The sequence below is a fragment of the Anolis carolinensis genome, chromosome 5 (genome assembly GCF_035594765.1).
Source record: "Anolis carolinensis isolate JA03-04 chromosome 5, rAnoCar3.1.pri, whole genome shotgun sequence".
In the NCBI taxonomy this organism is placed as follows: Eukaryota; Metazoa; Chordata; class Lepidosauria; order Squamata; family Dactyloidae; genus Anolis; species Anolis carolinensis.
The window spans coordinates 99,375,329-99,389,850 of record NC_085845.1 but is presented as its reverse complement, the minus strand read 5'-3'; the positions used below and the strand labels follow the sequence as shown (position 1 = coordinate 99,389,850).

Here is a 14,522-nt window from a genome sequence, read left to right as displayed (position 1 = left end):
TACTACCACTACTACTACTACTACTACTACTATGGTGTTGTTGCTGTTGTTGTTTATACCCTGCTTTTTCTCTCCACAAGGAAACTTAAAGTGTGGTGTGGTGCTCCAATTCTCTTCAATGTGCAGTTCAGCTAAACATTAATTTCGGTTTTCCAGAAGTCTCTTATACCTTCCAGACATGTTATTTATATGGCTTGTTCTTCAAATAAGCAAAGCATCAATTAAAAAAACCCACAAACCTCCTCTTTTTTTTTTTTGTAACAGAACCACCAACATGCTCCCCTCAACACTTCACGTGTTTCACAGGGGAGATTGACTGCATTCCTGTAGCTTGGCGCTGTGATGGGTTCACTGAATGTGAAGATGCCAGTGATGAAAAAAACTGTCCTGTATGCTCAGAATCCCAGTTCCAGTGTGACAGTGGGCAGTGCATTGACAGTGCCCTTCAGTGCAATGGAGAACCAAATTGCCAAGATAGCTCAGATGAAAAGAAATGTGAAGGTATCAATATTTCCAACTGCTTTTGAGTAAAAACAGTGTTGGGGGTAAAGGAGGAGGAGGTGAAGAAATTTGAAATACTTTCTGACAACAAAAACCTTGTTGAATTATATGTTTGTTCCAGTATATTGTGACTAGTTTCCTTTTGTTATTTGCATAATAACAACAAAAATAAAACACTGAACCCAGAAAAGTCAATTTCAGTGGTAAATGAAAGTGACTTCTGCTGTCTCTAGAAACTATGTACATTTTAGTGAGTTTACATAGCTTCTCTTTTTGTTACTTGTATTTTAATTTCATTTGTGGTTCTTTGTATTTCATACATTGGTGACTGAGAGTAGAAAGGTAAAAGGAGCCAACCACTGCATTACATTTCCAATAAATATTCTTTCGCTTAGGTTAGATTTTAGCTTGTTGTTCTGACATCATATACCAATGATACTGTATATACTTGAATATAAGCCAAGTTTTTCAGACTTTTTTTAAGGCTGAAAAAGTACCCCTCGGCTTATACTCGAGAGAGTTGTGGAAGTTGAAGTCCAAGAACCCTGGGGGGCCCAGATTTGCCCATGCCTGCACTGTGGTGCTGGCATAAATAATCCATGGAGATGGCAATGGCGCGTGCCAACCTCTTTTTGCCACACATCTCCCTTTTCTTACCAGAGGGAAGCCAAGGAGCAGCCACTGTCACCTTTGGAAACCCAGCCTCCTACTTTCCAGTAATGGGAAATGTGCGCACCAACTTTCTGTTCTCACCGTGTTTGTGTCTCTTGCCTCCCTCTTCTCTTTGCGCAAGAAGGCCAAAGGCACGTGCAGAGTGAGAACAGGAAGCTGGTGCCACTGGCGTACGTGTGCCCACACCCTTCCTATTATTGGAGAGCAGTAGGTTGGGTTTTCAAAGGCAATGGCGGCTACTCCTTGGCTTCCCTCTGGTGAGAAGAGGGAAGCGTGTGGCCATGTACTCATTTCAATATTATGTCCAGTGTTCTATGCCCATTTAATCATATGGTCTTTTTAGCAGTAATCATTTGAAACTCTGTGCCCAACCACATTCATGGGTGGTTCGTGGTTGCACAGATATGATGATTTCAAATTGGATCCATCTTTTTGAAACACTCTGCATTACACGGGGAATAGAGTGTTGTGTTGTTTATTTCTATAATTGAAACTTTGGTTATCATTTTTTCTCTCCAGTGCTTTGCTTAACAGATCAGTTCCGATGTTCCAGTGGTCAGTGCATTGGGAAGAATAAGAAATGTGACCAGAATTTGGATTGTAGTGACAACTCTGATGAACAAGGATGTTGTAAGTGTGAACATTTACATTTAGATATTACACTGCAATTGCTATTATAGCCTAGCTCTTAAATTATCTTGATTTATGATTTAAGATGAAAACAAGTGTTTTATCCTTATTTACTCAAGTCTAATGCGCCACCAAATGTAATTTAATGCACACCTCAGTTTTCAAGATCATGAAACTAGAAAAAGTATTTGCTGGTGTTGTCATAGGCTTTCATGGCCGGGATCACAGGGTTGTTGTATGTCTTTTGGGCTGTGTGGCCATGTTCCGGAAGTATTCTCTCCTGACGTTTTGCCCACATCTATGGCAGGCATCCTCAGAGCTTGTGAGGTATTTGCTGGTGAATGTAATGCACAGTGGCAAAAAGTGCACTCTTTGTAATTTGATGAAAAAAGGTGCATTACAGTTGCCGTGTGCTTAGAATTCCTTTAAAAACAAAAGTTTTGGAAAGGAAATAGAGAAGTAGGTAACTACTCCCTCAAGACGGCTCTACTGTTCATTCCACGGGATGCATCTCTGTTGCAAATGAATGCAGCCTGGTACCATTTGAATTGCCTTGACACAATGTTATGCAATCATAGGACGTGTAGTTTTCCAAGGTCTTTTGTCTTCTTTTCCTCACCATACTACAACTCCCATGATTTCACAGAATGAATCACAGTATTTTTAATGTCATCAGACAGCATTAATTTTACAGTATAGATGCATCTTAGGTTATTGCAAAGTTATTGGGAGAATCTACACTGGGATTAATGCAGTTTAACACCAATTTAACTGCCATGGCTCAATGCTATGAAATCATGGGGGCTGTAGTTTTACAAGGCCTTTAGCCTTCTCTGCCAAAGAAGGCTGGTGCCTCATCAAAGTACAGCTCCCAGAATTCCATAGTACTGAGCCATTGCAATTAAAAGTGGTGCCAAACTGTACTTATTTTGCAGTGTAGAAACACTCTTGGAGGACTGAGGGTTACATCCACCATGAATTCAAAAGAGAAACATACGTTAATTTCATGAAAAACTCCTCTGATTAAGTGGAAGTAAGTCCTGTTATGGAGACTAAATACTCCAAAAGCAATGGGTCCTATCTGACCTTGGAAACTAAGCAGGGTCAATGCTGGTAAATATTTTAATGGGAGAACATAAATGAATACCAGTTGTTATAAAAACATGTGTCAAACACAAGGCCCGAGGGCCAAATCTGGCCAGCCATGCCAATTTATGTGGCCCTCAAGACCAGAGTCTAGCTCTTACCTCAGTCAACAGCTTTTCCAAAGCAGTTAGAGGAGAATAAAAGAGCCAGGTTGAAAAGACAGACACTTTCTCTCCATTCTTCCCTTCTCTCTTGCTCTTGCTCTCCCTCCCTTCCTGCTCCTAGTGCTGCCCTTATTAGAAGAGGCCACTGGGGACTCCTAAAATGGCTTTGTAGCCTAAACTGTTCCTTGCTGGCTGCTTTACTGCAGTTATTCTCTTCCCCTCTTCTCAATTCTCCCCCCTTTTATCCAATGGTCAAGTGGTTCTGATGCCATGAAGAGGCCAAACAGCTTTCAGAATGGAGTGCCTCCTCCCCATGGGACTGAGTCGCTTGTCCCCATGTTCAAACAAACCTAAAGACTTCATTTAAGAAAAAAATTAATTAAAAAGATCAGCAAAGAAGAAACTGGGGAGAGTAAAAGGGAGGGAGGAGGAACCCACCAGATATTCCAAACATCAACTTTGTCTGTTCTAACTGGACAATTGTGGTGGCTCCAATGAAACCCAAGAGTATTAAAATCAGTAAGATCATTACCCCCCCCCCCCTTTAAAAATGACTCTTCACAATGTTATTTCTACCCGAACTTGGTATAGAGAGGGCAACACTAACCAGAATGCAATGAGATGGTGTGTGATATGATTTCTCAGGCTATTTAGCTACTGTATATGTTAATGGGGAGTTCCATTTCTACAGTCTTACAATTGCAACCAGCCTTTGAAAAAGCTGCATTTTCACTTTTCAAGCATTAATGTTAAGCCTCTTTAATTTTACCTACTCCAACACTGGCCATATTTTCCCCTCTCAAGCATTAATGTTAACCCTCTTTCCTTTTTTTTCTACTCCAACACTGGCCATATATATATTTCACATCCTTCACTACCCATTAATAGTGTGTAGCAGCATAAGAGGCAGATGGTATTGGGATAAAGAGTGCCTGTTGCTATTTTTTTAAAAGCAGCATACTTGATAACACTTGGTTTTTCTTCTGCCTTACTTTCAGACACAACTGAGGAACCAGCTCCACAAGCCAGCAGTACAATAGGTTCTGTTGTTGGTGTAATTCTCACTCTTTTTGTTGTTACTGCTATGTACTTCGTCTGCCAGCGGGTATTGTGCCCAAGGATGAAAGGGGAAGGTGAAACAATGACAAATGACTATGTGGTGCATGGGCCAGCTTCTGTACCTCTAGGCTATGTGCCTCATCCAAGCTCTCTCTCTGGATCTCTTCCTGGTTGGTCATCATACTTAGATGCATTTCTGAATGTTGTTGCACTGAAATTCTTGTTTCTTAGTAAGGTTTGCAGATGTGTGCTGGAAAAGCAAATGTTGATTATGGCATCCTAGCTTGTTAAATGTTAATTCACAGAAGTGGAAACTAGAATACTTAAATTGTTTTTTTTAAGTGAAAGTGTAATTTGGAATTAAATTATTAATCTATTTCTTCTACTGTCATAAATCCCAGCGTTCTCAGATACACAATAAGGTAGACTATACATCATGTTTATCAAAGTTCTGTAAATGACTGATGGGAGAGGGCTGAACAGTGATCAAGATACACACAGAGACATTAATATAAAAGTCTATGAGGATAGGTGGAGTGCTATAAAGAGATGCAAAGTTAAGGCTTACCAAATAAAACTTACAGCCTTCCTCTTGCTGACTATTTTCAAAATAGAGCATGGCTTCCCCACATGTAAATCTAATCACAGAATTAATTCCTTCATGTGAAATGGTGCTGAGAAAATACAGTTATGAATCTTCACTCTTTCTCTTTCCCTTTTTAGGAATGCCCCGTGGCAAATCTGTGATCAGTTCACTCAGTATTATGGGTGGAAGCAGTGGACCTCCCTATGACAGAGCTCATGTTACTGGAGCATCATCCAGTAGTTCTTCAAGCACTAAGGGTACTTACTTCCCTCCAGTAAGTCATCTTATTGTCCAATGTTCATTGCACAGATGAATTACTATATGAAAACTGAATTGTGAAATTTTAACTAAAGGTGATTCAGTTAAGTGGTTTTTGTAGCCAACCTGTGTCTAGAATTTTGAACAAGTGAACAGAGTGCATTTGTTAAGGCAACCATTAATGTAGTGGGGAAGGAACAGAGTCTTTCTAGTCTAATCTATTGATTTCTGCATCAATCTGTAACTACAGTAAGAGTCTCACTTATCCAATGTAAACGGGCCGGCAGAGCCTTAGATAAGCGAATATGTTGGATAATAAGGAGAAATTAAGGAAAAGCCTATTAAACATCAAATTAGGTTATGATTTTACAAATTAAGCACCAAAAACATCATGTTATACAACAAATTTGACAAAAAAGTAGTTCAATACATAGTAATGCTATGTAGTAATTACTGTATTTACGAATTTAGCACCAAAATATCACGATGTATTGAAAACATTGACTACAAAAATGCGTTGGATAATCCAGAACGTTGGATAAGCAAATGTTGGATAAGTGAGACTCTACTGTATTTTCAAAAGCAATGCACAAATTTGCATTATTTTTTCCTCAAACTTGGGTTTTTCATATTTTAATTGAAACTGTACATTTTACAAACATGTTGTTACCTTGTGATGAGAACCACAACACAAAAGGGAGATAATAAATTGTCTTTAGGCCATATGTATAGAGTGCATATGAGACCTAAATTAACTTCATGTTCAGAGTTTGAGCCCATATACGTACATACAGTAGAGTCTCACTTATCCAAGCCTCGCTTATCCAAGCTTCTAGATTATCCAAGCCATTTTTGTAGTCAATGTTTGCAATATATCATGATATTTTGGTGCTAAATTCGTAAATACAGTAATTACAACATAACATTACTGCGTATTGAACTACTTTTTCTGTTAAATTTGTTGTATAACATGTTTTGGTGCTTAATTTGTAAAATCATAACCTAATTTGATGTTTAATAGGCTTTTCCTTAATCCCTCCTTATTATCCAAGATATTCGCTTATCCAAGCTTCTGCCGGCCCATTTAGCTTGGATAAGTGAGACTCTACTGCACTTATTATGTACATATATGCAAATGCAGGTATTCAAAATCCAAAAGGATTAAAAATTCAAAACATTCTGGGCCCCAAACATTTTGGATAAGAGATCCTCAACCTGTATTTTGGAAGTAATCATTTGTAGTGCTATGTTTGATAAAGATTGCCTTACTGTTACGAATATTTATTTGACACTCCTTTTGACTTCTATTCAAACTAATTCTTCCCATCATTCATTTTGGTATCTTTCAAAGATATTGAATCCTCCTCCATCACCAGCTACAGAGCGTTCACATTATACTATGGAATTTGGTTATTCTTCAAACAGTCCATCAACTCATCGATCATACAGGTAATATTACTAGCATATATGGAGCTATTGTGCCCCTTTCCAAAAAAGTCCCTTAAGCTTGCCTAGCCCACAACAAATTACTTACCTGTCTGTGCATATATAGGAAGAAATTTATAAAACTCATTCCATCTTGGTACTGGCTCATCAGAAAAGGTTGTTTGCACGTTTCCTTCTATGCCTATTGCTATCTCATTAAAGAATCAAAGCCAGATTTAATTCCCAATTCTATAATTCTGTGACATTCCTTTAGGGTGCTCAGTGCATTTTTAGAGATATGTCTCTGTGCTTAGCAAACTTCCTAAGCCAATTTAAAATGTTGGACAAAGCAAGTGAATAAACAGGCTACTCAAATGCGCTTCTGTGTGAGACTTGCAACTCGTGCAAGATTGTTTTACTTTAGGGGTATGTGAAACGACAGAAATCCATTTGAAATTTTGCTTCCTCCCCACTCCCCCCGTTCTGTTTTTGGGATTCTTCCTAAAACTAAAATAGAACTCTGGATCCCAAATTACACATCTGAACGACCCTTTTCCGAATCTTCCCAAAAATAGAACAAGGGGACACTCGAAATTCCAAACGAAAACAGAATGAAAACAGAAAGGATTTCTGCCGTTTTGCACCCCTACTAAAATTCCAATCTAAGGAATCTGTTGTCACTTTTTATACAATCAGAATAGGACTGCAATCTGTCTTTATCTTTTATTCTAACCACCAACAGCATACCAAAGAGAAACAAGTACAAAATGTGCTTGATGTTTGACATTGGCAGGTTGACACATCATGTAAAGAAAATCTGAAGTTCATTATGATGCCAATGTCTTATTTCCTCTCACCCTTTTTTGGCCCAGTTACAGGCCATACAGCTACCGGCATTTTGCTCCTCCCACCACGCCATGCAGCACAGATGTTTGTGACAGTGACTATGCTCCCAGCCGGAGAGTGATGACAACAACCGTGGGCAAGGGTTACACAAGTGATTTGAACTATGATTCTGAGCCTGTGCCTCCACCACCAACGCCACGCAGCCAGTACTTATCAGCAGAGGAGAACTATGAGAGTTGCCCGCCATCTCCGTTCACGGAACGGAGCTACTCACATCACCTGTACCCACCACCCCCTTCTCCCTGTACAGATTCCTCATGAGAAATTCCCTCCCTCCTTTGACTGCCTCCAACTCACCAGTGTAAATAATGATTTCCCTTAGCAAGAGGGGGGAGGACATGAGGTAGGGCATTGTGTGTACAGTTAAAATGTATTACATGGGGTGGGGAAAGTGGGCATGTATAGAAGGCAGTGATAAAAGTTATTTATATTATTTTACTAAAAACAGAGTTTGCTGCTTTGTGCCATAAGAATTTTTTAAAAATTTGTATACAAAGGGTTTTTTATTTTTTCAAATGGAACACAAGAAGATGCCTTAAATCAGTCAAGTGACTGACCATATAAGGAAATGTTGCTGTTCAATGAGCCAAATACCAAAAAAGGGAGAGAGAGTGGGCTTTTTAATAAGGAAAGAGGTCAAAGGAACCTGTCATGAAGCAGCATATATAAGTAGGTGCAAAGAGCTGAACTTGGATTTTTAATTCTGATGGGCCAGCAGTTCAAATCAAACTTGGAAACTGCAGGGCAGAAAACTAACAATATACAAAGGGCTTTGTTTTCTACAAGAATCCAACAATCACAGCAGTGACAATTTTTATGCAAAGTTCTGACCGTAATAGCACCTTGTTGCATATGGAAGACTTGACAACATTTTTCTTTTGACATTAACTTTTTATATGGATTCCAGACCATTTTATCAGATACATGTGATAAAGTAGACTAAAACTCAAAAGAAATTAATGTCAAATAAAACTTGTTAGCCTTTTACATGCTACAGGACTCTTGATAGTTTTTACTCCCACAGACCAATAAACACCCCCACTCCCAAAGTTTTGAAAATGGCATCCTTTGTTTATTTGAAATAAATCGTTTTATCATTTTGTTTCCCATTCTGGAAGCATCAGCCTTCTTGCTGGCTGTGCCTTGTTAGTTTTTTGTTTGTTAGTTAATGCAGCCCTTCACTGAACATTTCCCCATGATGAGATAAGAAATAGGCCTAGAATGTGTTTGTACACACTGCCTCAGTTGCCTCCCTGTTCTGTTTTATAGGGTAAGGGAGATTCTGCATTCAGATACATGATGGGACCCCTGGAGTGCACACACATGTGGCCTAGTCCCTGTCTTACTGCAGCTATAGCCCTGGGGACCGAAACAATGAACAAAAACACCTTTCTGTATGTGTGTGCGCATTTTATATATATATATATACACACACACACACACAAATATGTGTGAGAGAGAATTATGGTTTTTTTTCTGTTGTCCTATCAGCTCACTGCTGTTTCCAGGATAATGACAAGGGTAATTGTACCTGAGTAAATTTCCTGCCTGCTCTTCAAAATATTTCAATGCTCCCCAAAGTTTTCATATTTTTATACCACATAATAATAAATAATAATAATGATAATTTAATGTTGAAGTAATAGTTTAATGTAAATTAAATCCTATATTCTTGCAGTACTTTCAGTGTATAGTAAATGTCACAGTATAAATTTATATATTTAAAAATACTCTTGTCTTTAATAGGAAGCTTTTACAATTATTTTCCTTCACAATAGACTCTGAAGCCCTAGATTGTTGGTAATACTTCTTATTCCTGTTGGTGCAGCTATGATGTTAAATCAGATGATCCTTGCAGAGTGATTTCAAGGTGCTGTTCAAATCACTGTGAATGTCTGTTATTAGTTATTATTTGCCAAAGTATTTTGTTAGCATTATATATTTTGTTTCACTTTGTCTTTGTCCCTTCACTCATGTGGGGGAAGCCTTTAATTTTATAATAGCTTTACATAGTACCAGAAAGTCAGTACATGAACCTGCTCTAAATTTTCATTTCCTGGAGTTTGCAGCATTTTCTGTTGCTGCTATTGCTGCATACTGTTCAGGTGATGAGCATCTGAATCAAGTCTTTCTTAAGTGTGAATTTTAGGAATTCAAAGTTGAAAAGGTTTTTGCAGGGGGTCTTCTTCCTAAAGTGCTGGAGTGCAAATCATAGGGGAGAATCTTTGGATGGTTGGAAAGTGGGGGTTACCCCAGTGGATTTTGTTTAAGTTGCATGAGGAGGTATCAAGTACCTTCTTGAGAAACAGTTTTGCCCTGTTGCACAGCAGTAGCTGAATAGTGCTAAGCATCTCTTTGCAGCACTGGGCCAAATGCCCACAGATTGACTGAAAGAAATCCCAACTGGGCCACCTTTCCGCTTCTAGGGCCTACAGATAAATGCACTGGCAGAATGCTGTGCTCTACCTACTACAAATAAAATTTTGACCATTACTGTGATTTTTCACAGATGTAAGAAATGACATTTTCTAAGAGCTGCATTGTTCTAATAGATATGCTATGATTTCTCCAGCAAACCTGCATAGTGTTTGCTGAACTAAATAGGCAAAGTGTGAAAACTTGAAGCCTATGCCTTCAGTTGCTTGCCTCAATACTGGGTCTCTGATGGTATAAATTCCCCTTTAATACTTTGTTTACTGTAGTATATATTAATGCAACTGAAATAATCACGGTAACCACATTTAATATATGATACACTTTTTACTTTTTTCTTTGCTAGTCTCAGTTTAAGATGTTTGAGACTGCAATCATTGCCTGCTTCTGAATATATTGTTTCCTGGGCATCTTTGCAAACTTGAGTGCTATTTAATTTCAGCTTCCAGAAGCTGAGTTTTGTTTCTACTTTATGAACAATCATTTGGGTCTAAACTGTGTGCCAGAAAGTGCCCTTTACAAAAACTTGTCTTTGTTTCCTAGTTTTAAGTGCATCGAATTGGAAATTCATTGGGTTTATTGAACTTGACTTCCAAAGGCAGGTGGATCAAGATTGCAACCCTATATTTAGAATTATTTTCAGGCTTTTGTTCTGAAGGCGAGTTTACACAGATTCTGCAAAAATGTTGGATAACAGGCACTCCATTTCAAATTCTTGAAATTCTGTAATTGTTTGGCTCTTCTGTACAGGAAGGGCATGCATGGATGAGGTCTTCTGAAAAATTGATATATTATAAACAAAAAGGAATTTCCCTGCAGTGATCACTATGTCAAAGCTGGAGTGATATGAAAAAACTCAATGTTTGCACCACTCTGACAAGAAGTTAGTATGTATTTATGTGGATTCAGAGTATTGCTTTGTCTCAGTCTAACTGCTTGTACTGTATTAGCAACAATCTTGCAAAGTGTGTATCTGTGCCTATTTCTGTTATAAGGTGGTTGAGCTTATGCTATAGTATTTTCTTTCTGTAGCAGAAACCGGATTCCCTGCCTCCTGTGCATTTAGAACGGTTAAGAATCTTGTGATCTTCCATAAACCTTCCTCGCTTAGTTTCTCCATACCTCACAACCTCTGAGGATACCTGCCATAGATGTGGGCGAAACGTCAGGAGTGAATACTTCTGGAACATGGCTATACAGCCCGGAAAACTTACAACAACCCGGTTAAGAATCTTGTGATCTTCCATACATTTTAGAACTTGGAAATGCCGAGAGTTGCAGTTCACACATCTGTAAAGTGTGTGTGATGTATACTCAATTTAGAAGACTTAGTATACAAAAATACTTAGTTTTGTATGATAGGTAGCTGTCAGATTTCAGTGAAATATAAAAAGCAACCCCGGAAAGCAAGCCGCTACCCTTGCCTTCTACCAAATGCTGCTTTGACTCAACAGTAATAACCTTGGAACAAGGTGATCAGTTGCCTATTTGTTCCATTACTACATGCTGAAACGAATCCTATAATTCAATTGTTGTTAGAGATGAATAGCATCCCTTTAAATGAAAATAAAATGTTTGGTCATGGGCACTAGGCTGTGTAAGCTTGGCATTTCCTTTATCTTTCTTCAGTGCCATTTTGGCCTTTTCCTATAGTTAATCACTTGTGTATCACCTGTAGTCTCTGCAAACACTTTGTTTAGAAGGAAATGTACTCGGGTCGTAAAGGGAGTGAAACTACAACAGCCTCCTTGGACCAAAAAGAAAAAAAGGCACACACTGAATAAAACTAAAGAAAAGCTGTTGCTTTCTCTTGGGAGTTCAGTTATTTCTGGGCTTTCCTGAAAGGGTATTCTGCACTGTTCTCTTGTGCCAACATCATTTTAGGAGGAGTGTATAAACTGCCACTTTTACCAACCCTTTAACCAGGAAAAAAGTTTAGAAAGATTCAAATGCTTGAGTTTTAATTTAATACTCTATAAGCAGGTTTTGTTAAAACAGGTAATACAGAGTTCATTGTTTAATGCATTTCTAAACCATTTTTTAAAAGAAAGAACAACTATAATGTGGAAACTTCTTTCTGTTTTAGAGTCTGCTTTTTAGACATTTTGTTTTACAAAACACAGCGTTAATCAGGTTTCAAACGCACCTGTTTAAATTTTACACCTCGCAATCACTGTACCAAAAATAGCTTGTAGCTGGATTATTGGTATATTACCTTAAAATCCAATTCTAACAGATGCCAAATAGTGAAAGCATTTGTTAGCAGAAAGTACTGAATTTAATAAAATCACGCTTACCTGTGTTATAAGCAGATAAGAATTATAAAATCCAAAATCAATGTGCAAACATGTATACTTTATGTTTTGTTTGCTTCTGCTGCTAACTTCCATAGTTCAAAGTCATTTTTTTTATTTTGACTATACTAATAACAAAGAACTACAGTGTAAAGCAGATTTAAGATACCTGGCAGCTTATCACAACATTTAAATAAGGAAAGGGGAAAGCAGTTAGGTGTAGGCATGCCTGTCTTATTACAAAGGAAATAAGATGGCAACAGAAATTTGTCTCCTCACAGAGGCTTGGACAGGTGGTAGGAATATTTCAGTTGATCATTGAGTTAAATCTGTCACTGACTAGCTGACCAGGGGAAAATGAATAATTTCATTTATAAAGGGGAGATACTATCTGTCATAAGCTGAACATACCTTGTGTGCAAGTGAAGGATGTGGTACTGCTTTTGAACTTCTAAATGTGTTATAAAGGTTTTTGTTTTAAAAAAATTAATCTGTTGCTGTCTTTTAAAAATCCAGCTAGCATGTTCATAGATTTCTACACAGTGGTGCTTTGCAAGGATGTATTATAATGACCAACATTTGGTCAGCCCTGTTCATTCATTCACTAACACTTTTTATATTGTAAAATAAAATCACTTTATTTGAAAACTGTATATATCCCATGTACAAAAATCCCCAATCCTTTTCCAATTATTATACATGGAGCTGTAACAAATAAAATGTTGATTTTTATAAGCTTCAGCGGGTAATATCTTTTCTTTATGGTAATAACAAATGCATGCCACAATATTTTATCTAAGTAAATAACAGAACTCCTGCCAACACTTTTAGATGAGGTATGGACTAACAACAGCTCATGGGCCGGATGCACCCCTTTCTGGATGGGTCTGGAGTTGGAAAATATTTTGGGGAAAGCAAACAAAGGGGTTGATTTCCAGGTTATACAAATACATTCTGGAGTATAACCTGGAAGACAATTGAATAAAAGTGGTAATGATCTCAAGTCCAGAGACTTAGGGAAAAATACAGATTTGGATAATTGGGAATACTTATGGAACAAAGGTACTTAGATTTTCAGTAGTGGGTTCTATCAGAGAAAATATGTTTAAAATATTCTCTAGAAGTTATATAACTCCTGAATTAATGGCTAAAATTGATAAATCCCAAAGGGGGGAATGTTGGAGATGCAAAATGTAGAAAGGCACCTTCTTCCGTGTTTGGTGGACCCGCATGGTGGTAAAAAATGTTTTGAAAAAGGTGAGTAAAGAAACCAACAAAATGATTACTAAGAAGATTTTTTAAAAAAACAGAGCTCTAGAGGAGGGATTTCTTATGTTTATCTCATCTGAGGCTATCTATGTAGAATTTAGAGCACAGGATTTCCACAAAACTCCTGAGCTACATTTCTAGTTTTTATTATCATTACAGGCTATAATTATAGTACAGTAGAGTCTCACTTATCCAACGTTCTGGATTATCCAGCACATTTTTGTAGTCAATGTTTTCAATACATGATATCTTGGTGCTAAATTCATAAATACAGTAATTACTAGGTAGCATTACTGCCTATTGAACTTTTTCTGTCAAATTTGTTGTATAACGTTTTGGTGCTTAATTTGTAAAATCATAACCTAATTTGATGTTTAATAGGCTTCTCCTTAAACTCTCCTTATTATCCAACGTATTCGCTTTTCCAACGTTCTGCCGGCCCGTTTATGTTGGATAAGTGAGACTCTACTGTATAATAAATACAGACACACCCAAGAGACAGTTGCTTGTTCTCTCTGTCACAATTGCCATCACTAATTGGAATTCCCACTAATAAGCATATAATAAAATAGGTTTTAAATAAATGAGACCTGTTTATGAACTTTCCAAAAAGAACTGCAAACAAATAATTTAGGATCCAGCACCTTGAAGGAGCTGGGGGTGGTGACGGACGACAGGGAGCTCTGGCATGGGCTGGTCCATGAGGTCACAAAGAGTCAGAAACGACCGAGTGAATAAACAACAAAGAATCCAGTCATGAGCATGGCATACAGTTATTGGGGTTAAACCTCAGGGGTTTCAGTCAGGCTGCAACCTCAGTAACTTAGTTGTGGGACTACTCTGTGGCAGAAATAGGAGAGGGAACATGTTGCCTTCCAGATGTTGCTGAAAAGCATTTCTTAGCATTTCTCACCATGGCTAGTCAAAGTTTCAGTCCAACAATGTATGAATACAGAATTCCCACTACTGGAGACACCCATTACTCATCACATCTTCTGAGAAATCCTCACTCCAATGAACATCTATTACATCTCAAGATTTTAACATCAAGCCAACTTCCCTGCTCCATCCTTGCTTTTTGTAACCTGCTGCTTAATAAATGATCTGAAGATCTTAAACACCTGTAGACATGTCAATTGGCCTAATTAATTTAATGGAGCTGGCTGGGCTGTAGCACAGCTAGTAAATCACCAGCAGTAATAAGATCTACCAACTGAAAGGTGGCCAGTTCAAAGCCCG

At 37.9% G+C, this 14,522-nt stretch overlaps 1 protein-coding gene across 1 annotated transcript in view; it reads left to right on the top strand.

Moving 5' to 3' along the window:
- Positions 1-12,755, top strand: part of lrp6 (LDL receptor related protein 6) — a 92,935-nt gene extending 80,180 nt beyond the window's left edge. Inside the window, exons 18-23 of the mRNA XM_008111369.3 lie at positions 265-501; positions 1,693-1,803; positions 4,052-4,282; positions 4,836-4,972; positions 6,308-6,405; positions 7,254-12,755. Coding sequence (XP_008109576.1) covers positions 265-501; positions 1,693-1,803; positions 4,052-4,282; positions 4,836-4,972; positions 6,308-6,405; positions 7,254-7,548 — 1,109 coding nt within the window. The 3' untranslated portion in view covers positions 7,549-12,755. The remainder of the gene's footprint in view (positions 1-264; positions 502-1,692; positions 1,804-4,051; positions 4,283-4,835; positions 4,973-6,307; positions 6,406-7,253) is intronic.
- Positions 12,756-14,522: the final 1,767 nt, after the last annotated feature.